Source organism: Plasmodium vinckei (genome assembly GCF_900681995.1).
Source record: "Plasmodium vinckei vinckei genome assembly, chromosome: PVVCY_09".
Taxonomy (NCBI): Eukaryota; Apicomplexa; class Aconoidasida; order Haemosporida; family Plasmodiidae; genus Plasmodium; species Plasmodium vinckei.
This window is the reverse complement of record NC_051301.1, coordinates 1,031,579-1,056,769: the sequence shown is the minus strand read 5'-3', so window position 1 is coordinate 1,056,769 and position 25,191 is coordinate 1,031,579. Positions and strand designations below refer to the sequence as shown.

General features: G+C 23.5%; 7 protein-coding genes across 7 annotated transcripts; 6 read left to right on the top strand and 1 right to left on the bottom strand.

The window, feature by feature from the left end:
- Positions 1-1,769: 1,769 nt before the first annotated feature.
- On the top strand, positions 1,770-3,560 carry PVVCY_0903090 (T-complex protein 1 subunit alpha, putative; the record flags this gene model as incomplete). The annotated part of the gene is made up of 2 exons (XM_008626648.1): positions 1,770-1,827; positions 1,987-3,560. The coding sequence occupies 2 exons, from the start codon at positions 1,770-1,772 to the stop codon at positions 3,558-3,560; spliced, it is 1,632 nt and encodes a 543-aa protein (XP_008624870.1).
- A 1,646-nt stretch (positions 3,561-5,206) lies between these two features.
- PVVCY_0903080 (RNA-binding protein, putative) lies at positions 5,207-7,888 on the top strand (the record flags this gene model as incomplete). The annotated part of the gene is made up of 1 exon (XM_008626647.1): positions 5,207-7,888. The coding sequence occupies one exon, from the start codon at positions 5,207-5,209 to the stop codon at positions 7,886-7,888; it is 2,682 nt and encodes an 893-aa protein (XP_008624869.1).
- Positions 7,889-8,800: 912 nt separating this feature from the next.
- Positions 8,801-11,098, bottom strand: PVVCY_0903070 (ubiquitin-like protein, putative; the record flags this gene model as incomplete). Its single annotated transcript, XM_008626646.1, has 1 exon — positions 8,801-11,098. The coding sequence occupies one exon, from the start codon at positions 11,096-11,098 to the stop codon at positions 8,801-8,803; it is 2,298 nt and encodes a 765-aa protein (XP_008624868.1).
- A 2,736-nt stretch (positions 11,099-13,834) lies between these two features.
- Positions 13,835-15,973, top strand: PVVCY_0903060 (conserved Plasmodium protein, unknown function; the record flags this gene model as incomplete). The annotated part of the gene is made up of 1 exon (XM_008626645.1): positions 13,835-15,973. One exon carries the CDS (start codon positions 13,835-13,837, stop codon positions 15,971-15,973), a length of 2,139 nt encoding a protein of 712 aa, XP_008624867.1.
- Positions 15,974-17,251: 1,278 nt separating this feature from the next.
- On the top strand, positions 17,252-20,821 carry PVVCY_0903050 (oxysterol-binding protein, putative; the record flags this gene model as incomplete). Its single annotated transcript, XM_008626644.1, has 1 exon — positions 17,252-20,821. One exon carries the CDS (start codon positions 17,252-17,254, stop codon positions 20,819-20,821), a length of 3,570 nt encoding a protein of 1,189 aa, XP_008624866.1.
- Positions 20,822-21,762: 941 nt separating this feature from the next.
- On the top strand, positions 21,763-22,670 carry PVVCY_0903040 (conserved Plasmodium protein, unknown function; the record flags this gene model as incomplete). Its single annotated transcript, XM_037634349.1, has 5 exons — positions 21,763-21,812; positions 21,938-22,126; positions 22,212-22,230; positions 22,352-22,417; positions 22,563-22,670. The coding sequence occupies 5 exons, from the start codon at positions 21,763-21,765 to the stop codon at positions 22,668-22,670; spliced, it is 432 nt and encodes a 143-aa protein (XP_037490454.1).
- Positions 22,671-24,372: 1,702 nt separating this feature from the next.
- PVVCY_0903030 (conserved Plasmodium protein, unknown function) lies at positions 24,373-25,164 on the top strand (the record flags this gene model as incomplete). The annotated part of the gene is made up of 1 exon (XM_008626642.1): positions 24,373-25,164. One exon carries the CDS (start codon positions 24,373-24,375, stop codon positions 25,162-25,164), a length of 792 nt encoding a protein of 263 aa, XP_008624864.1.
- Between the last annotated feature and the right edge of the window lie 27 nt (positions 25,165-25,191).

Sequence of the window (25,191 nt, the reverse complement as noted above, 5' to 3'; positions counted from 1 at the left end):
TTTATTAATTATATACTTTATTTTTTTTTTTGAAAAGACGATATATGAGAAAAAGCAATTCAATAATATTATATTATTACATTTGTTGAAATTTTTTAAATATTATTATTGGCTTATATATCTTTTATATGATGTGTATATTATTCCTTTGTAATAAATCGGTTTTATTATTTTTATTTTTTTTTTATAATTATGTCTCAGCTTAACAAGGTACTAAAATTTAATACACACAATTGATTAAAGCCAAAATAAATATGCTAAATATGATATGCAAATACAATGAAATATTTACATGCATAATTATAGATCATGTGAAAAAAAAAAGACATTTATTTTTTTATTCTTTTTTCAAAATAAATATAGAATAGTAAATTATCCTTGTTGATATTTCTATTCATAGAGGTATGTTTTTTTTTTTTTTTTTTTTTTCTCTTGTTTTAATTATAAGTCAGTTTGACATAAAGGGGGGGTCCCCTATTCAAGCCATTTTAAGTTGGCTTTTAAAATAAAAGATTGAAATAAATTCTACGTAATATTAACCTCATTGTCTTTCATTTGTTTTCTCTTTTTATAATTGCTAATAAGATTAATTAAAAAAATGTATGACCAAATAAAAAAGTATACCCCCAAAATATATATAACTATTAATGACAAAAAGGATTTATAATAATTATTTTATTATATCGTTTTCGGAAAATTATCAATTATATAAAATGTTCTACCTCTTTTTATGACCAATAGTACTATATTGTAATTAGTCAATATATTTACTTTGTACTATTTAAAGTAAGATAGTATGTGTAATGGTAGGTTAGCAAAAGTTATAGGATGAGATATACTCCTTTTGTGTACTACACATGAAAAAATAAGAAAATGTATAAGCCCTTTTAAAATATTTTGTGTAACCATATTTTTATTATATTATTTTTTATTTCCAAAAATCTAAAGTAATATAAATATATAGCAAAAATAATGAATCATCATTTTGATCAAATAGGAAGTTATATATATTCCTATACAGTTTTACTTTTTATATAAAAAATAATAATATGCTATTTCATTGGGCATAGAGAAAGTACGAAAAAGCTAAGAGAAAAAAAAAAGTGAAAAAATTTATATACATAAAAAATATACTACAAATAAAACTATTATATAAATTAAGAATGTTTATATAAAACATTTATTATGCATATACAAATTTCACCGGTTTTTTAAATTTGGGTACACGAGGAATATATATTGTACATGTACAGTAAGCATATTCCTTATATCTAAAAAAAAAAAATCCTAACAGTAAATTTCAAAAATATAGTAACCACGTAAACTTCAAATTAAATATAAATTAACATATATAGAATATAGGTGTTAAAATTAATATATGTAAAAAATTAAAAAAAATAAAAATATAATATTATGTTTATAATCATATATGAATATTTATTGTGTTAATAGTTATACATTATTTTTATACTTTGTTTAAATTATAAAAATTTATAAGAAAAAAAAAGTTAATTCAAATTCTTATGTATATTTGCTATTCACTATAAAAAACTGTAAACATAACATACATACCTATATAGTGTACATTTTTTAAAAATAATAAACAAACATAAATATATTCTCTCACTATTTGTACTTATATTTAATACAATTGGCTAAAATAAAAACATATAAATCAACCCTCGTCAAAAGAAATTAATATTTTACGTACTAAAGTATACCTTTTTAAATAACCAGATAATTATTTGGTATTGTAAATAAGAGGAAAAATGTCTTTGAGTATTTATGGAAATCGTGAAAATGGCCAAGATGTAAGAACAGCAAATGGTAAGTACTTCAAAAAGAATGAGCCATATTTATATTCATAGTGTGCATTTATATTATTACATTTGTTGTGTATTTTTTTCAATCCTTTGTACTAAATATGTTTGCATTTTTCACTTTTTACTTCCCCCACACATGCCACTCAATTTTCTCCCCCTTTAGTGACTGCGGTTCAAGCTCTTTCAAATATTTTAAAGTCAAGTCTAGGACCCCAAGGGTTAGATAAAATGTTAGTAGATAATATTGGTGATGTTACTATAACAAATGATGGAGCTACAATTTTAAAACAATTAGAGATTCAACATCCAGCTGCAAAAATATTAGTAAATTTATCTGAATTACAAGATCAAGAAGTAGGGGATGGTACAACATCAGTAGTATTATTAGCATCTGAATTATTAAGAAGAGGAAATGAACTCATAAAAATGGATATCCACCCAACTACTGTTATTTGTGGTTATAAACTAGCCATGAAAGAATCTGTAAAATATATAAAAGAAAAATTAAGTGAAAGAGTCACAAATTTAGGAAAAGATGTTATTACAAATATTGCAAAAACAACTTTATCATCTAAATTTATTAGTTATGAATCAGAATATTTTGCTAAAATGGTTGCTAATGCTATCCAATCAGTAAAAATTATTAACGATTCAGGTAAAACAAAATATCCTGTCTCATCAGTTAATATAATAAAAGTTCATGGTTTAAGTTCTTTAGATTCAAAATTAATAGATGGTTATGCAATTATGAGTGGAAGAGCTTCTCAAGCAATGCCCTCAGCTATAAAAAATGCAAAGATTGCTTTCTTAGATTTTCCATTAAAACAATATAGATTACATCTAGGTGTTCAGGTAAATATAAATGATCCAAATGAATTAGAAAAAATCAGACAAAGAGAAAAAGATATAACAAAAGAAAGAGTTAATAAAATTTTAGAATCAGGTGCAAATGTTATATTAACAACACAAGGAATAGATGATATGCCACTAAAATATTTTGTAGAAGCAGGAGCAATAGCAGTAAGAAGAGTAAAAAAAGATGATCTAAAAAGAATAGCCAAATTAACAAATGGCCAAATACGTTTAACATTATCATCTATTGATGGAACAGAAAAATTTGAACCCGCATCTTTAGGATATTGTGATGAGGTATATGAAGAAAAAGTTGGTGATTGGGATGTTATGTTTTTTAAAGGATGTCGAAATTCTAAATCTAATACTATATTATTAAGAGGTGCAAATGATTTTGTTTTAGATGAAATGGAAAGATCTATACATGATGCATTATGTTCAGTTAGTAGAGCATTAGAAAGTAATTATGTAGTTGTAGGAGGTGGATGTGTCGAAGTTGCATTATCTGTATATTTAGAAGATTTTGCAAAAACATTAGGTTCTAGAGAACAGCTAGCTATTGCAGAATTTGCAGAATCATTATTAGTAATACCTAAAATATTAGCATTAAATGCTTCTTATGATTCAATTGATTTAGTATGTAAATTAAGAGCATATCATACTAAATCTCAAGTTATGAATACTGATGATCCTAAAGATTATAGATGGTATGGTTTAGATCTAGTAAATGGAAAAGTTGCAAATAATTTAAAAAATGGAGTTTTAGAAGCTATGATTAGCAAAATAAAATCAATTAGATTTGCTACAGAGGCAACAATTACAATATTAAGAATCGATGATTTAATTAAGTTGGTTCCTGAAGAGCCTAAACAAGAAGAACCTTAAACAAAGGTTGCGTAAACTGCCAAAATATGTTTTCATATATATAGTGTGTGTGAATTTATTTACATGTAAATATGGATAGGCTTATTATTATTTATCATTTTATTCCCCTTTAACTGCATTGATAGCAAAATAATAGTAGACAATATTGGGAGTTGTTGTACTAATTCCCTTCCTATTCGTATGCACAGTGCATATATATTATGTATATTGTATGAACGGTACATATAATTTTATGCATATTGTATGAACGTACATATAATTTAGCAAACAATAATATTCACATACATTTCATAATGCCTGATGCACCCATTATTGCCAAAAATTCTTATGCACATGCATACATATTTATGTACACATATTTATACAGTTTATTTTCCTTTTAAAATTAAAAGATATCTTAATTCTAATTAAATCTTTTATTTTTTATATCGTTTTTTTTTATTTTTTTAACTAGTACACAATAAACTCATATAATTAATTAATCTCATAATTTCTACTATAAAATTATAAATTAAGAGGTACCAAAAAATTAAAAACACATTAAAATGTTTCACTATATATGAAAATATAAGTATAGATTTATATGCACATGCATATGTTTTTGTATTTCTTTTTTAAACAGCTAGCTATTTTTTTTTTTAATAATTTTTGCAAAAAAAAAAAAATAGAAATAAATATAGGTGTGTACAAATATTTATAAGAACACAATTAGCTTTTTATTATTTTGCAGTTTGTGTCCAAAATTAAAATAAAAAAAAAACAACAACTTTCTAATTTTCTACTTAATTGATCAAACTATCACATAGCAGTTTTGTTAATAATTTAACGGGTTGTGAATATTATTAAAAAAAAATATAATTAAAATTTTATTTTTCTAGTAATGATAAATTGCAGACATGAACGAAAATATGTAACAAATGGGTTTACAAAAATTATAATGTTAGACAACTAAAAAGTTGTTTAATATAAAATAGCTAAATATATCAAAAAAATGAAAAATGTGTGTTAGCTTTATTATGATTAATTTTGGGAAATAAGCCCAAGCATGTATATATATAATATGCATGATTTATGTGTGCGGGTTTCGAATTTTATTTCTTTCTGGCGAATTTTAACTTTTTTTTTTTTAAGCTAATTATTCGGTTCACTATGTACTCTAACATATTTCTCAGTAGTTTTATTTTAATTCCTTTTTTTTATATGATGAAATTAAGTTTTAAGAACATACAGAATAAAGATAATAATTATATTTAAGAATAGTTATTATGTTTTTTTTACAACATGGTTGAAAATTTTACTGGTTTAAGTTTATGTCTTTCAAATTATAGAACATTTTTTTTAAACTCGCCAAATAAACATTATGATAAATAAATTTTTGATCTAAAAAGAAAAAATATATAACCATCTATATTTGTCTATTTATTTGAATTTTACAATAATATTTTGTGCATATTTTATGTACATTTTTAATCTTGTCTATAAAATGGTATGGATATATACTATTTTTTTATTTATAATTTTAGTCATATATTTGTTTAATTTCTCTTATTCATAAATCAGAAAATATTTATTTTTCTTTTTTTTTCCAACTTAATTTATGCTTTCAAATTTGATACTAATTTATTTATACTACGATCTTATTTTTAATGGAGTTTTCAAAAGTAGAAGCAAATGATAATGATGAACTGAAAAAAGAAGAACTTATAAATAATATAAACAGTTTTTTTGAAAAAGTTCATTTTGATAATAGTATAAATAAATTAGATCGATTAAAAATATATAGTTTATCAACAGAGACAGATTCACGTAAGTACTCAAGACAATTACAATGTGATAATACTTTGGGACAACAAAATGAAAATATTTTAGAACAGCAAAATGAGGATAGGTATGTGAAACTGCCACCTCCTCCATTGCCATATATAAATGCTGACGAAATAATAAACAATTGTAAATTTAATAATGTATTAATAAATAAGAAAAGAAACAATACAGATAATAATATAACTAATTCAGCAATGTATATAAACAATAACTGGTTTAAAACAAATGAATCTAAAAATGGCTATATCAATCATGATAGTGTATTTGCAACAGACACATCTAATGAAATAGAAAAAAAATTAAAAAGCATTGCATTTATTAAAAATTTAAATAAATATAATTACGAATTTAATGAAAATAATATTCTTAATAAATCAAATAATATATTTAAAATGGGTTCTGAACCAAAATATAATAATATCAATTATAATTATGAACATATTTCAAAAAGTGTAGATGCAATACCATTCTATAATAATTCACAAGAAATAACAAAAACATTTCAGCCTACTAATTTATCATATACAATAAATGAGGATGTTCAAAAAAAATCTGAAAAATATCTAAACCAACCTAATTCCTCATTAAACAATTTAAATGAAAAAAATGAAATATGTAACAACAATTTTAGCGAGTTGTTTACCCAAAATATGAAACAAAATTTCAATCAAAAACATGAATATATTTTTAATAATAATTATGACAATGTTTTATATGACAATGATGAGGTAAATAAAGAGTTAGAAACAGGTATTCAATTTAATTGGAAAAAAGACAAAACATCAATAAAAGAGAATAACATAAACGAACTAAATGATGGCCTAAATGATGACCTAAATGATTATTTAGAAAATGTGGTAGGACAAAGTTATTTTTATGATTTAAAAAAAAATAAAATTGTATGTATTGATGAACAAGAGCATGATGCTATTATTAATTTTGAAAATGATAATAATGAATCTAGTTTGTCATATAATTTTAGTAACAATCCTACGAGTCAAAGTTTTACTCATGATAATGGTCATAATAATAAACATGTTCAAGATGCAGATGTAAAGGATATAAACATAAACATGGATCTTTTGAAAACGATTTTATCATCGGAATATAAAAACATGGACAACTTGCTTGACCAATGTAATTATGATTCACACAATTCTGGAAATAATACGAATCTAGAAATGTTTGCATCTAAACAAGATGTAAACAACAAAATATATGATGACCAAATATTTCCAAAGACAAAAAAAAGTATTATAGAACAACAATATATAGAAAATTTGATTTTCAATGAACTAATAAAATATGCAGAAATAGAGAAAGACGAAGTAATTGAAAGTGAAACACCCACGATTAATAATGAATATAATAAATTTACATCCTTAAATATAAGACCTAATGAAACAAACAATGATTCTATTATTACATTGTCAAACGAAAGAGATAACAAAAATGGGTTAGATAGTGAAGGAGAAAATTGCAACTTTTTTTTGGAATATAATGAAAGAAATGTTAGGCAAACCCGATTTGAAAGCAGCTTAAGAAATGACAGTGAAAAAGTAGAATGGAAAAACAATGAACAATTTAATATTTTTTCTAATATTAATGAAACAAATGAATCAAATTATTATGACATGGTGAAAGATAAAAATTATTCTTATAATTCAGATGTAGGAAATAATATGGATAGTCCAGAATTTTATGAAAATATAAAAAAAGAATGGACAAAAAATATAGAAGAACAAGTTGGTGAAAAATCATTTATATGCAATAATTATATAAATGATATAAATGTAGAAATGGGTAATGACAATATATATATCCCTGAAAATAAAGTAGCCAAATTTACTTTAATAGTAAATGTTCCACCAAATACTACTCGAAAAGATTTAATGGCTGTTTTCAGTAAATATGGAAATGTAAATTTAACTATGGTTGTTTGTGACAAACAATCAAGACATCCTAATAAGGAATGGACTGCAACTTCTGGATATGCATTCGTTCGTTTTTCAACAAACATTGAAGCACAAAGAACATTAAATGCTGCAATCTCAGGACATATACGTATTAAAGGAAGTAGAGTTAGAGCTACTTGGGCAAAAAAAGATTCTTATTCAAAAAAAAAAAAAGAATTTAATTTAAAAATTCCATGTTCAGTAATTATTACTAATGCAGAAGGATTTATATGTTGTATTTGTAGAAATTATTTATCTTATGACCCTATTTTATTTCCATGTTGTTATATATCTTCTTGTTCAGATTGTTTTCAAAATTACATTATAAAAGAAATGAATCAGCAAAATATTAGATGCCCTAATTGTTCATTATTCATTATAGATCCTATTATTAAACTTGACCAAAATTCAAAAGGCATTTTAACTTTACTATATAAAATATATTATAATATTAAAGTAAAATGTGTATATGACCATTGTAAGTGGATTGGTTTTCATCACCAATACTTTTCTCATATATTTACTTGTAACTTTAACACAATTCAGTAATTTTTAAATTAAACCATTATTAATCGAGATAGACGAACTTATATTCCCCTACATTTTACTGCATAAGCAAATAACACCAATTAGATGGTTGTAAAAAGAGAGATATTAACATCAAATTATTATACTGTTACATACATTCTATTTATACATATGTAGACAATTGCTGAGAATGGTATCCACTTTATTTTTTATATTAACAGAAGGATTGAAAATTTAATAACGATTTTTTTCTATGCTTTAAATATTTTTTTAATTAAAAGCTAGCTATTTGTATGCTAGCCAATTTTTTTTTTTTTTGACTAGCCATAAAACGGAATAACATAATAAAAATTTTATTTGTCTACATATTTGACACACACATATGTTTTTCCTATATTATTTCTTATGGTATTTTTTGATACATAATTTGCATACTAGTATATATAAACATACTTACATATTTTAGTGTATAGAACAAAGTTATAAAATAAAAAGCTTTAAATGGATCTTTATTATAATAGAAAAATAAAATATTAAATTTTAACACATATTTTGATGCTTTATATTTTTTTGGACAAACTAGAATAAAAAAAAAAAAAATTAAAAATATAAACAGCTTTTTTATTGTTAAGAAAAAAAATAAAATTTATTAAAATTTAATAAGCATATATTTTTTTGGGGGGAAAGAATACTAAAATTGATTTGTCACATCAATTACAAGAACATACGATCTTACAAAAAAAAATAAATCGCATTTTTACGTTTTTTGTCTCAAAACTACTTATCAAAAATTGTTTGAGTGCATTATCCTTCAAAATAGCCCCAGTCAAGAGGTAAAGGGAAGGCAATAAAAAGAATAAATAAGAGAAAATATAGCAAAACTCAGCAAATGTAACAAAATAATAATGTATAATAACTGGCAAATAACGGGGCTTAGTTTCTATTTGCATTTATATCACTTAAGAGCAAATCGATAGCTCTTTCTATATTTCCTTTTGCTTCAACCAGTGATTTTATGCATTTGTTTGTGTCTGTAAATCCCATTAATTCTAACGAAGTTAATTGTTCTTGATATAATGCAATAAGATGTTCTTGTTCATCTTGCTTATTCAAATTGTTAGAAGTGGTAGCTTTATCTTTTCCTTCATTATTTAAATCAGTGTTACCATCTTCCTGCTGTTTCGTGTCTACTTCACTGCTTTTATCGGCATGTTGAGGTTCTGCATGATTTTGTACATCATCAGATGGATTTTCTTCCTTTTTTTCCTCATTTATATTAATATTTTTTATGATTGGACTAGCAGAATTATTGTCATTATTACTAACTTGTTTATTCGGTACATTTACACCATGATTAAATAATGAATTCAATCTATTATTTTGGAAATTCAACATATTCAAACTATTTAACATTTCATTTCCTAAATTAGCATTATTTCCATTATTATTCATGTTTATATTTTTATTTAAATTTGACATCATTTGGCTAAACATGTTCAATACATTTGCGTTTGCGTTTGCATTTGCATTATTCGATTGCTGACCCATCAAACTGTTAAATAAGTTAGGATTTAAAAGGGGGCTATTCATTTGTGAATTATTTCCCAGTAAGCTATTCATAGAATTAGGATCAAAAAAATTCCCATTACTTCCAAAAATGTTCATAGGATTATTTTCGGAATTTTTATTAGTTTCATTATTTTTTTTATTGTTTGTTGGTAATGAACTTTTTGGGGCGGTACTATTTGGATTATTTCCAATTCCATTTACAGGATTTTTATATTTTAATAGCATATCAAAAAGATTGCTTCGAAAAAGATCACTACTTGGGATTTTCCCATTAGCAATTCCATTTTTTTCATTTGTATTGTTAATTGGAAGTACCTTACCCTTGGCTCCCTTATATTTATTTCCCATTTTAGTAATCGGAATAATTTCTTCATTATCCTTAAACATATTACTATCTGGGAGTAAATATTTATTTAAACTATTTTCCATATTTATATTTTTTTGTGAATTATTTTCTTTAGAAGCCCATGGATTTGGAAATGCTTCTGTAGTAGGAGGAGAAGAAGAATTTAAATCATATTCTTTAATTGTGTTTTGATTTTTTTCATTAGGCATTTCAACTGATGCATACATAGGTTCTTGTATATTATGATACATTCTTCTTAATGTATTAAAACCACCTGGTATAGCTTCAATATTACTTATAGCTCGATCAGTATTTCTCATAAGTTCTTTCATAAGTGATGGGTTTTTAATCATTTCAAAAGATTGTTTTAAAGTTTGTGAATCATTTAACATATGATTTAGTTCAGAATTTTTTTCTCTTAATTTTTGAAGTTGTTTATTTGAATTCATTATTGATTTAAGAAAATCACTATTATCAAACATTGATGAAATTAATTTTGAAATATTATCATTCTGTCCCATTTTCCCTAAATCATTATATTCATCTCCTATAGTACTTAATTGTGAACTTGTTATACCAGAATCTAATGCAATATCATTTTCATTTCTTTTTTTATTTAATTTTATTGCATATAATATATCATTAAACATTATATTATATTTTGATAATACTTCCATATCTTTAAGCAATCTTCCTCTATATATAATTCGATAATCATTATTATCATTTATTATTTCTTTTAAACTATTTTTTAATTTTTTTATAGTTATATTCTTTTCAATTTTACATTTATAAACATTATTATTAGAGTTATTTGTTTTTATTCGAACATATATATAGGATTCCAAATCAGGTTGGTCTCTGTTATATCCTTGGGAATTCCCACCCTTTTCATCCTTTACAATATCACTATTCATTAAATTATTTTGATTATTATCGGTAGATGTGGTAGGCTCGATTCTCGAGGTCTCATCAATGTCTTTACTATCGCTCTGTTTATTTTCTTTACATTCTCCAGATTCCTTTTCAGTTTGTTTAATTACATGATCAGTAGTGCTATCCTTTCCATTGGTATCTGGAAAAAACCCTTTTGAATTCATATAAGATTCATTTTTTGCATTATTATTTGGGGTGGTATTATCTGTTTTTATATCATTTTTATAATTATTGTCAGATATATAATAATCATCATCATCCTCCTCCTCTTCATCGGAGTGATCCGAATTATTTATAACATAATTGAATTCACTAAGATTAATTTTTTCATAATCAATAATCTTCTCTTGCGATTCCTTACCGCTCGATGGTCCTAACATATTGCAGTGAGTTTTATTATCCCTCTCTACTTTTTCTCGCTTTATAATATTTTACTATTTATTTTGCAATCTAGCTATTTATCAATTTTTATGCTATTTTATATTTTTTCCTACAATTTTGTATGCTATATTATTCTTACTATTTTAAGCTCGCACTATTTCTAATTATTTTTTTTTTTTTCGTATATTCATCTACTTAATTTTTTTTACTTAATTTTTTCGCTGAATTATTTTACTTATTAAACACCTTCTCAACTTTTTTCTTTTCCTACTGTTAATTCTAATTGTTTCATATTAAAAGAAATGTTCACAAATTTATATACATACATTAATATTATATGCATATCTATATATATATACTACTTATTAATATATTTATGCCGCATATATATATATTGTACATGCGTATATTACACATACCATTGTACATATGAATTTAAACAAACCATGAGCATAATAACAATTTTGGAAATTACAAAAAAATTATTTGAAAAAAATATTTATAAAAAAAAATGAAATAAGCATATTTTTTCTCATAATTTTTTATGATTTATAAAATAATCATGTCAGTTTGTAAGTAACTAAAAAATATATTATACTATATATATAATAAATAATTAATTAAAATGAATATATAATGCATTATGTATATACCTACAATTGCGCATTATTATATAGCGTAAATTTATATAGTGTTATAATACAAACGCGCATACGCACATATTAATATGTAAGTAATGACAAATATTAATAAATGCTATTACCTCATTCTATGAGTTTCTTTTTTTATTTCATGAGTTTGATGTCCTGATTAGTATATAAGTTTCATTTATTCGTATGGAATACTATTACATACATGTATTATTTATATACAATATATTTTCTCTCCCCCTTTTAATCATATATATATATATATATATATATATATATATATATTATAGCATATATGTGAAAGGGACTTAAAATGGGAATACAAAAATTGTATAAGCTTGTGTGTTGCTAAAAGGCTTTTAAAAGTATTATGCTTTTTTTAATAGCAAATATAGCGATCTTTTTCATTTTCAAGTAAAATCATATTTAAAATTGTGTAATATATAATTTAATGGTATATTATATATAATTTTTTTTGTGTGTGAATTTGTATGAAATATATATTTAAGGGTAATATATAAATACATTACATATGTATTTTATTTTTTCTTTACTATCATTAAATGCAATGTTTTTAATTTCTACAAACGGGAAAAATAAATCATTACAAACTTGTTAAAAAGATAAATTTTGTTCCTTAAAAAAATTGTGTAAAATATATAATCATTCATTTTATTATTTTTTTTTTATAATAAAACTTAATACGAAACAAATAAAAAAAGGAAACCACATGTATATATACATTACACGCCAAATGAAAATAAATGGTTACTTACTTATTTGGTACTAATAATATAAATATATGCACATAAGCAATGTTTAATTATATTTATATAGTGTATTATATATGCATATTTACGTAAGATTATATAATATACACATTTGTTGAACATTTATCAATTACAATAAGGGACATAGTATGCCTAAGAAAACCATTCTTTTTATAAAAAGTTCATAAAAAGAAAACAAATATAAACAAAAATAAACAAAAAGCGAAAATCGGGACATATAAAATACATTAAGTTAATGTAGAAAATATTATTCTTATAAAATTTGTCCTAACCTTTATTTCCATACACATTGCTAGCTATTATTATTTTTTTTTTTTTTTATTAAAAAGGTAAAAGCTAATTATGTAATAAAATTATTAACATGTAAGGTAAAAATATAGATATATTTTTAACAAGCCAAAATTGACATTCCCTTTGGTTATTTGTTATTTATATATATGGCTTTTTGTTCATGTAAAAAAAGAAACAAAAATAATATTTTAAAAGGTTTATATAATACATAAAATTTTTTCATCTTTCCAAATGTGTGCATTTCCTGTCTTTACAACTTTTCCTTGAAATTTTATCATATTACTTGTGCTGTGAATTGTATATATTTATTTAGGACGTTCTTTTATATTTAAAATGGGTAACATATACAAAATGGGGTAGTATATGTGTACCATGGTCTATGCTATTGACACCAATCTTTTAATATGTTGTCATGCTAATATTAATGAATAATAAAATTTCCTATATAATCTACCAATTTTAAAGGGAATATATATGTCTTTTTTTAATTTCTACGTCCTTAGTGTTACAATAATGCATTGTTCTTGATCGATCATGAGGGAATTAAGTTTTTTTAATTGTGCAAGTGGGTACTATTTCGAAAGATAAAACTGTAAAAAAATGCATATAAAATAAATAAAAATAATCCCAATTACTTTTTCATAATAGCTATTTCTTATAAATTTTTATTTTAAAAAAAAACTTTTTAAGCTCTTTGCTCAATTTTAAGTAAAAATTTTATTCCATATGTATATTACTGGTATAGAGTAACAGAACTGTTCTTCAATAATTTGAAACACTAAAATTGTTTTAATGCAAGTTCTAAAATATCACACATTCGCATATATATAATGTTAATATATTTATATTATACTACCATGGAAAAATAAGACATTCATAAATATTAATAGGCAAAGAATACACATATGCATGTGTGTCTTACCATATATATATATATATATATATATATATATATATATATTTATTTATTTGATATACTATAACTGTAAAACAATATAATAAAATGAGTATTTATTATGCCATTCATATTATTATGATCCTTTTTATGAAAGGATATATATGCTCGATGAAAAGTAATAGCAACGAAAGGAATTATTTTGCAGCCAATTTTTATAATAATAGATTGACAAAAACATTTCATAAAGGCGATTATCATTTTTTCCGTTTAGTTTTTATGAAGATTTTGGTCTCTTCAAATTTGTTAAATAAAAATATAACGATAGATGGCATCGTAAAAAATCTAGATAATATGATTTTCGGAATAAATCAAAAAAATAATGAATCCTATTCAAACATATATGAGGAAATAAAAAAGATATCATTGATAAAATATAAACAAATATATGAAAAAAATGAGTTAGATATAAAAATTGCAAATGAAATTGAAAAAGAGATAGCCAAAGAAGTTGCATACAACATTAAATTACAAAATAAAAAAAAACAAGACAAAAAAAACGAGCCAAACCTTCAAATAAATAATACTTACCGAAAAAAAAGAGATATGCTATCATTTATTCCTTTTAACAAAATAAAATTTTTTTATTATAATAATTATCAGCAAGCCCTTCATATATTTCTAGAAATATTGTACATATCAATAATAGCTAGCTATCAGACATTAGATGATGCCACAAAAAAACAAATGATCTTAATAATATATGAAAATACAGTAATCCAATGGTTAGTTATAAATAATATCCATAAAATAATGAAACATAAATTATCCATAAATACAGGCAGTATATTATTATATATAACATTAGATAGAAAAAATGATGCAAAAGTTAGTCAAGAAGACATTTATAATATTTATATAGACTTAATGAATATTATAAAAAGATTTTTTTATAGGATGCTTCCGCAAGAAGTCGGCCATAAAGATTTATCTTATATTTTTAATGAATTTACAAAAATGCATATTCCCGAATTAAAGATTTTAGGATATAGAACTATAGATGAAAATAAATTGGATATAACAATGGATAAAGTATTAATTGGTTCGTCAACTAATAATGAAGAAGATGATGAAGTTCGAATAAATTCTGGAAAAAGACGGGACGATAAGAAGAATGATGAAGATTTCCATGCGAAATTTTTTGAAAAAAAAGAAAATCAAAATAAAATAATGATTCAGATTTTTATAAGTACTCCACATAAAAAAGATGGCGTAATAGAAGATCAAATATATGATTCCCATTTTACAATTGAGAATATGTATAATATTTTAATGGATAATGTAACTAATCAACTTCAATTTTCATTAACATATAAAGTAGCCAATTTTTATATGGCTAGATATATATTTGGTGATTCAGAAAATCCAATATTAAATGATGAGGAAACAAAATATGAAGAAGTATCTATGCATATTTTTTTAAAACTTAAATTTTCAATAAATTTTACATTTAAAAATATTAAAAAATATATATTAACAAATATAAAAAACATTAGCAGAATATATTCTATACATATTTATGGTGCATGTGTTAAAAATCATATTACAGAAATCATAGATATAGTTGGCCAATTCGGAGAAGCAATTGATCATAACTTAATAAATCATGTTATAATTAATATGGATACAGACAAAATTGTTGTACATATAAAAGTATATTCAGAAAGTAATAGTACTATCGATGATCCCAATCATAATGACGTTCCTCCTAAAAGCCACAGCAAATATGATAAAAAGAAACTCATTTTTGAAAATGTACAAGAAGTAAACGATCTACTAAATAAATCAAATTATTTTGATATTATATATTACATAATTGATAGAACTAAAGGAAGGCCAAAATCAATCGACTGTGCAACTTGTAGACATTACAAATATCATTACACGGTTTTATTCATTGCAGGTATTATACCATCTTTAATAATTTTATTGGCATTTTATATAATATGCTATTGCAAAATTAAAAAATGTAAAAATTCAAAAAATATTTGTTCAAACAAACTTGCATACATATACCCTAAATTATTTTATGTCAAAACTGCTTCAAATAAATACAAAAGGTTAAGTAAAAAACATATTGAAATTATGCTTTTAAGACAAAAAAAAAATAATAATAATATGCACACAACAACTAGCCATAAACAAATTTTTAAAAAAAAAAAAAAAATGGCAAAAGCCCTTAGCTAATTCTCAACATTATATAGATATTAAGTTATTTGCATAAACATGGGGTAAAATACGTTAATATATATTAAGGCTTAATTTGAAAATAACAAAAAATATAAAATAAAAATTTTTAGAAGAAAAATATAAAGTGATAAATATGAATATATTTATACATATCTAGCATAATGGATTGGTTGTAATAGGAAAATTTTGTATTTTTCTCTTGTGTATTTTTTTTTCCATTTCCCTTTACCCTATTTCATTACACACCAAAAATCTTTTAAAAGATAAAAGAGGGATATCCACATTGTTATATGTATTGATAGGTTGAATAATGTTAATAAATTTAAATATATTATTATATCAGCACATATGTATAATATATATTTTCCTTTCTATGGAAATGTGTGGATGAATAATGAATGTTGTGTTTTATATGTAGCAATACTTTTATTATTGTCATATAAAATAACACTTTTTTTTAATATTAACATGAACAGGTCATAATTTTTCACATATTAAATATTCTGTTCATACATTTTATTTGTTCAAATGACTACTATTCATATGATGATAAATAAAATACACACTCATATATATTACAATTTTAGTAATATCTCCTTATAATTTTATTTGTTATAATTTAAAAAATTTTCCTTCTTTTTTGTTTTCATTTTATTTTTTTTATTTCCTTTTCTTGTTCTTTACCATAAGATTAATTTTTGCATATGTAAAGGTTGAATTGTAGCCATTAGTATTTTTTATTTTCCCATTTATATATGTACATTTGTAGTATTTTTTTTTTTCTTTTGTATATATTATATTTTTTCATTTATGCATATTACTTTTTACATAATTATTATTTATTTTATGTTATTTATTATTTTTTTTACGAAAATGTCTTGTTTTCCGTAAAAACATATTGAAAATAATTCTACATAAAAAAGTCATTTCATTGCATTCCTTGTTGTGAAGCAATTAATAAAAAGGGTAATTATATTGATCAAATCCAGGGGTGAAAAATAGGCAAATATGAGCATTACAGAAAAGTTACACACTCAGACATAGGTTAATAAATTAATAGATGAATATGCATATATACATATATATATAATATAAGCGTGTGTGCATATGCCTATTCTCGTATTCGTGACAATAAATATATATATCTTCATGTGAAGTATTTTCTTACAATTGGAAATAGATTGATAAACAAAATATACATGTACACCCCTATGCGCATATACATTTGAATTAAAACGTATAATGAGCAGGGGGTGACGAAAAAACAGGTAAACTATGTTGGGCGGAAAATATTTAAACTTAAAACTTTTCAGCGAAAAAAAGGATGCCTTAACACGTATTCCCTCTGAAAATACTACACAAAAAAATAATAAGACACAATTTGAGACCATGCAAACCAATGATAATATAAATCACGATCAAAGAAAGCCATATAGCAGAGATAAAAGAATTATACATGAAGGATGGCTAAATAAATGGACTAATATAATAGGGAATTATAGACCTAGGTATTTTGTTTTAGAAAATGGAATTTTACGATATTCAATTGATAAATATTTACCAACAAAAGAAACTTTTGTTCTATCTCATTGTAAAATAAGAGTATGTCCTGGTGACCCTTTACATTTTGAGATTGATACAATTGAACAAGGGGTATTATATTTAAAAGCGAATTTGCCAGAAGATAAACACAAATGGTATATCTCTTTTAAAAGGGCTCAACTTAATTATGCACAAGGAAGTTATGCTCACAATAAAAAACAAAATTATATTCATCTTAATAATTTAAATACTTCAACAAATTCTGAATTTTTAAAAAACATAATTAAAAATACTAATGAATATAGGAAAAGACAGTCGATAAATTATGTTTTGAAAAATAATGAATATCCAAATTCTCCAAATTTACCATTACGCAATGAAGAACTAAAGGAAATAAACCCTACAACAACAATTTTAGGAAAAATTAATGAAGAAGGTTTCGATGATGCTATTAGTGGTAATAGCAATAGGAGTGATATTAATTTGGAGGGAGTTCAAAGAGAAATAAAGGGGCAACCAATTCAAGGGAATGGTTCTGAGTTTTGCGTACCTAATTGTGAAACACAAGAAATAAAAATAGATAAAGAAAAGGAGAATGTTGGGGGAAAAATAAGAAATAAAATGAAGGATAGAATAAAAAATATTGAAGAGTTGTTTATAAACTCTACTGATTTCGAAGATAAAAATCCAACACTTTGTCTCATGGAAAATATTGTTACTTTAAGAGAAATAATTCGAGATTTAATAGAATATTCAGAATATGATAAAGCTAAATTAATTTTAAAAAAAATAAAATCAAAAAATAATTTAAAAGGGAATGATAATGGCATATCTATTTTATTATATAAATTATATTCTTCAATTGAATATATAGATATTGTTGTTGAAAAATATATTAACTGTTCAGAAATTTTATTAAAAGAAGAAAATATGCAATCAAAAGTTATGAACAAGTCATTAAAATTGTTGGCTAAAGAAAATTATTTTCTTGAAAAATCAAAAGATATTCAAAAAAATATTAACAATTCAAAAGAAAAAGGAGATAAAAAAAAAAATCAAACAATATTTTTTGAAAACAATCAAGAAAGTGAAGATAAAATAGAAAAAAATGACGATAACGATTTATTCTTCGATTGCGATGATGACGATTCTTACAACGATGAACATAGTGACATTATAAATACATATACACAAAAAAATATTTGTAAACATGATAATGACGTAGTTGATAATAGTGCTAGTTTAGAAAGCACAAATATGGAAGGCATAACACTCGAAGATAACCATATCGATGAAAACGGAGGTAACAAATTTGATGAAAACGGAGGTAACAAATTTGATGAAAACGGAGGTAACAAATTTAAAGAAAACGGAGGTAACAAATTTGAAGAAAACGGAGGTAACGAAGAAAAGAATAAGAATGACGAAGCAATATCCTATGATAATGAAAAATTGATTAATAGGAGGGAAGAGGAAAAGGGTATAGCAATTCAAGATGACAACGATAAAAATAAACAAGTTGAAGTAAAAAAGATAGATAATTTTATATCAAAAATCGAAGAATGTTATTCAATTGATAAATGTGAAATTCCCAAAATGGAAAATAATATGAGTAGTAGTGATGATGAAAGTGACGATACAAATATGTTAATAAATATGTGTAATCGAAAAAATAAGAAATCACTAAATTTTAGGAATATAGATATATATACAGATAAAAGTATTAAGAGACGAACAAAATTACCTAGCCCAAGAACAGATATAAAAATAAGTATGTGGTCTTTATTAAAAGATTGTATTGGAAAAGATTTATCACGTATTGGTATGCCGATTTATTTAAATGAACCTTCATCATTTCTTCAAAGGTTAGCTGAAGATTTTCAATATATATATTTATTAAAACATGCATCAAATCAAATTGAAACTACTAGTAGATTAGCATTTGTAACTGCATTTACAATATCACCATATGCTTCAGTAATAGGTCGAACCTTTAAACCATTTAATCCATTATTAGGGGAAACATATGAATTAATACACAGAAATTTTTATTTTATTTCTGAACAAGTTGTTCATCATCCTCCTATTACTGCATATCATTGTCATAATGAATATATGGAAAATTTTGCTAGTATTATAGTAAATGTACAAATTTTGGGAAAATCGGTTGAAGTTGTTACACCAGGATATAGCCACCTTATACTAAAATACAAAAAAAAAAATTCATCTTCAACTCCTGATATAGTTACTAATAGATCGTCTAGTCTAGCTGATAATAAACTTTTAGAAAAAAATTGTGGAGAAAAGCTAAGCCAGAATATTAACATTGATGAAAATAAAGAAGTAGACTCGGAAACAGTTAGGGAAAAGACGGTACCAGACAGTTTATTTCCTGTAGACAATGGAAAAAATCAAAATGAAAAGACATTCAATTTTAACATTCCCAATAATAGTAAAGAGATGAAGGAAAACAAAATAAATGAAAAAAATAAGGATGGTGAAGAATATGGGACAGAGCATTATACGTATCAACGAGCTAATATGATTATTCATAATATAATATTCGGTAAAATATGGGTCGAATTGTATGGAAATATATTAATAAGAAATCATAATAATGGTGATTTTTCAATTGTTAGCTATTTAAAAAAAGGATGGTTTGATAATGAAATACATAAAATAAGAGGAATAGTATGTGATAGATTTAAAAATGTAATATTTTTTATTCATGGAAAATGGTCACAAGAAATATATATTGCTTATGTAAAAAATTTAAAAAAACAAAATTACGATACATATTTTTTTAATGAAGATGGAACAGAAAATTCACAACACTTTAATAGAAATAATTTAAATGAATTTATTAATAATTTTGATTGGAAGTTTTATGAAGATAATATAAATAATTTAAATAGTATATGTGTTTGGAAAGCTCAAGAAAAACCAAAAAATAATGAACTTTATTATGGCTTTAATAGTATGACTATGGAATTAAATGAAATTTCACCTGAATATGACAGGTCAAAAGGGGCTTCAATAGCTTGTACTGATAGCCGATTTAGACCTGATCAAAGAAATTATGAAAATGGAAATATTGAAATTGCTATGAATGAAAAACATCGATTAGAAAATAAACAACGAATGAATGCAAAAAAATTTACAAAAAATAATCCATATAAACCTAAATGGTTTAATAAAAATAAAGACCCTATTTATAAAGACAAGGAAATGTACCTATTTAATAACACTTATTGGGAAACTAAGAAAAATCACAATTTTACCGATACCCCCGATATATTTTAGGAATCCCCATTGGCACATATATTTGTTCATAAATTTATATGAACATATTTCTTCATAAATTTATATCCACATATTATCACATGGGTGTACAAGAAAAAAGTTATGTCTACGTAAGTATTGAACTGTTTTTGTATTCTTGCACTTGTCATACTCCATCCACATATGATATATGTTTGATATAAGTTCCTCCTATTTATTATTTTACCAAGATATCAAAAAGTGTTAAAAATAGACAGGCTTATTATGTGAGCTAGCTTAAGCTTTTATGGCTAGCTAAAATATGTTAAAAAAAAAAAATTAAAAAAAAAATAAATGAATAACCAAACGAACAAATAATGATACCAAATCGGCAAGACCCTTGAATTAAACAACAATAAACATGCAACGGCATATTTATCCTCATATAAATTTGTTATAAACACATATTTGATTAACGCATTATTTTAATATATTTATATATATTAATTTTTTTTTTTAAATGCTTTATAATAATTTTTTAAGTATATCATTTTTATTATTGGCATTTTTACGACCATAATAATGCGGATATTTGTGATATTTTTACATGCATATGTATGTTTCAAAAAATGTATGTATATATATAACAAAATAATTTATAATTTTTTTTATATAATTTAATTCCCTTGTGAAAAATTAAGACTTCATTTTTTATTCGGTAATATATGTTTATTCTTTTTTTTTGTCTATATAACTGAATGAAAATTTTTTGTAAACCATAAAAATATATATATTGTTATACGATGTTGTATTTAAGGAAAATACACAAAAATAATATATATACCATTTAATTTGTAATATATAATTTTTTAAACAAATGATATATATATATTAAAAAAAAAAACAAACAACATGCCACCATGTTTGTATCTTCATATTATTAAATACAATATAAATTAAAAATTTTTTAAATTTAAACAAAAATGGAAACAGACAATAGTGAAAGCTATATTTTATTTGAAGGGGAAAATGAGTATAAATTATATAAAAAAAAAAAGACATAATTTGTAATATATATCTTATACCTGTATGTATGACCCATTTTATTTTTTTCTCCATAATTTATATTAAAGTATTTTCTTAATTTTTTCAATGTAGTATAAGGTATGATCGATTTGGATATGATGGCTCTGACGAAAGAATATCAGACATAAACTCACCATATATTCAACCACATAACAATTTAAATGAAAAGGGCCAAATGAAGAAACTGGCTCTAGGAAATAATATTGGCTTTAATCAAGATACATTGGTAATAAAAAAATCCATACATATATACTGTTTCATGTAAGCAAATTGACATTTTTTGTCTATATGTTTGTTTCCATTTTTATTTCCTCTTATATTATCATTTTCATTTTTTAAAATACAGAAAAAAATACAAAAATCGGGTCAGCATTATCTTGGCTCAGTAAGCACATTTTATAATCATTTTTGTTTTCATTATTAGCATTACTTATAACATACTTTTTTAATTTTATTATTTTTATATTCTTTGTATTCTTTATACAGAACGATGGCCTGAAATTGACTACCTCTCTTCACCAACTACAAAGCGACTTAAATCTTATTAGACAAGTTCGAAAAAAAAAATTATAAGCATGCTTATATATGTACATACTTATTTTTAAGCATATAACTCCCCAAATAATATTCTCAATATTAATAAATATATATCTTTTAATATTACTAAACCTTTTTAATTTTATTAAAACTTTTATAGCACAACGCGAAATATAATTCAAATGACGAAGATGATGAAAGACGTAATAAAATTCCTATGCTTTGGATTTACAATTACAAAACAATTTATTCTGCACAAAATTGCTGACAGAATAACATAAAGACAAATATAAGCATCATCCAAATCATATCGTATAGTTTCCAATTTTTTTCCATATTATTTATAGAGACAATTCAAATGGCATAAGGGTCAATGCAAATATGAACTTTATAAATAATATGATATAAAAAAAAGTTGAAGGCATTATCAAATGACCTCCTTAAAACTATTTATCATTATGATCAATAGTTTACATTACTTTTACTGTTTTGTTTTATATAATTTTTTTATTGTAGTTGAATTTTTTGTTACTATACAATTTTATATATCCTTGATAATTTTTTATTAACGCTTTCAAAATATAAAATTAACTTTTTAATTTTTACGTATTCTTTTTGCTTTTAATTATATATTATAATTTTATAAAAAAAGGGGGTATTTCTTAAAATAGCATATCTAGTGTTACCCTTTTGTTAAGCCCGTGTAACAAGCTTTATTTAACTAGAATGTTTAGGAAAGGATATAAAAGGCTTTTTTGTTTTATTTTACTTTTTGGCATTCTTTACTTTCTCTTTTTCTCTTTTATAAATAATGTACCTACGCACACATATGCACATTTTCAAATAATAATTTAAATTGTCAATACATAAATTAATAGTCAAACAAATTGTAAAAATCCAAAAATATTAGACTAATACAACTGTGTAACTTATACATATATTTGGTGACTAATAAAGCGCTTTCTCTTTTAATACTACATTTCTACATTAACAATAATAAAATAAAAGTAAAATTTTAAGCTATATAGCTAATAATGGTGATTTTTTTTTTTTTAGTCTATCTCATGTTAATAATATTATTTCTTGTTCATAAAATATTTATACATATTCCATACATGCAAAGTATGTAGGATATTTTTTAACCTAAAGTGTGTGCAATATAGAGAAAATAATACATTTAGTGAAAATATATTTTATACCAGAAATACTCAAAAAAAATGAATTCCTAAAAATAGTTCTATAAAAAAGAAAAAAATAGTTTATATTTATTATTTAATAATTATTCATTTTTCCTTGAATATTATAATTTTTACTGTCTTATATAAAAACCTATGATATGCTCATTATTATATGCAAGAATATATCTACATACGTATATTATATATGTGCATATATTGTTATAAACCTGTCTGTTCATATTTTTAAAACCAAAACCTGTCTTATTCATTTTTTTTTTACCCTTATAAAAGCTACCTACTATATAAAGATAAATACTTTTTTCATTTTTTTTTATAACAAGCTAAAATGTGTGTGTTTTTTTTTTCTTTTTTATTCCAAATTGTTCAAATATTTTAATGTATATCAATTGTTAATCATTAATAAATATTTATTTATGAATTTATATTTTGCTTAGGATTTATTTTGTTACAATTTTTTGTCTACATTAAAATTGTATTTTGCAAAGCTTGTAGTTGAATTTGTTACTAATATAAATTATTTATTTAAAAAAGGAAAAAAAAAATATATATTTGTATATATACACATGTCAATTGCTGATATATTATTTTATTCTTAGTTTTGTTTTTTTTATCACCAGTATTTTTCATATATTTGCATGTAAAGATATAATAATAAATTATATTGTTATTTTTCCAATTGCTGGATTATTTTTTTGCGTTTTTTTCATTCTTACGCAATTGCTATTTTTGTGATTTCTTTTTGATTTATTTCTATACAAATATATAATCAATATGGACGGTTCATATAATATGGGAAGTGTTCTAAATTCTTCTAGACTTGTGGAAGATCCTCAATATAATGCAAGTGCAAACAATTTTGGATACAGCAGCATGAATAACAATTATTTAATGAATGGCACAGGATTAGCAAATGGCTATAATAATAGTGAGTATGTTGTGGATGGAGAAAAATATAAAGCAGATATAATGGAGCAATATAAATTAGAACAATCCTTAAACCGTTATAATAATACAATACCAATACATAGTGTTATGCAGACTCGACAAACTGATGGTATGAATATGAAAGGAATGAACACCCATTTAGATACTTCTGGGCTTGAAAATTATCGAAATTTAATCAATTATAATAATACTCAACATAGCATTCAAGGTAATCAAATGCCATATGATATAGAAGGCTACAATAACAATAGTATTAATAATAATAATGGCGAGGCTATGTATATGAATCCAAATACTTCTGATATGTTTCCTACTGATTATATAAACAATTTACCAGGCCCAGATACAGAAACAATGTTATATTCAAATGGTTTTAATTTTCCCAACACAGACTATAACACAAGCATACTTAATAATAACAATTATTATGGAAATTCACAATATCCTATGCCTATATTTGAAAATATGAATAACCCAAAAATGTATATGCAACATATGGATCAAAACCAAAACATCGATTCTGCAATGCCTAAAATGGGCCATGCATGTAGCATTAGAAAAATGCCTATAGTAAATAAAAGAAGAAGTAAACAGAAAAAATTCTTTCCTTGTTGTTAAAAATAAAATTTCTTTTGGACATTTTTT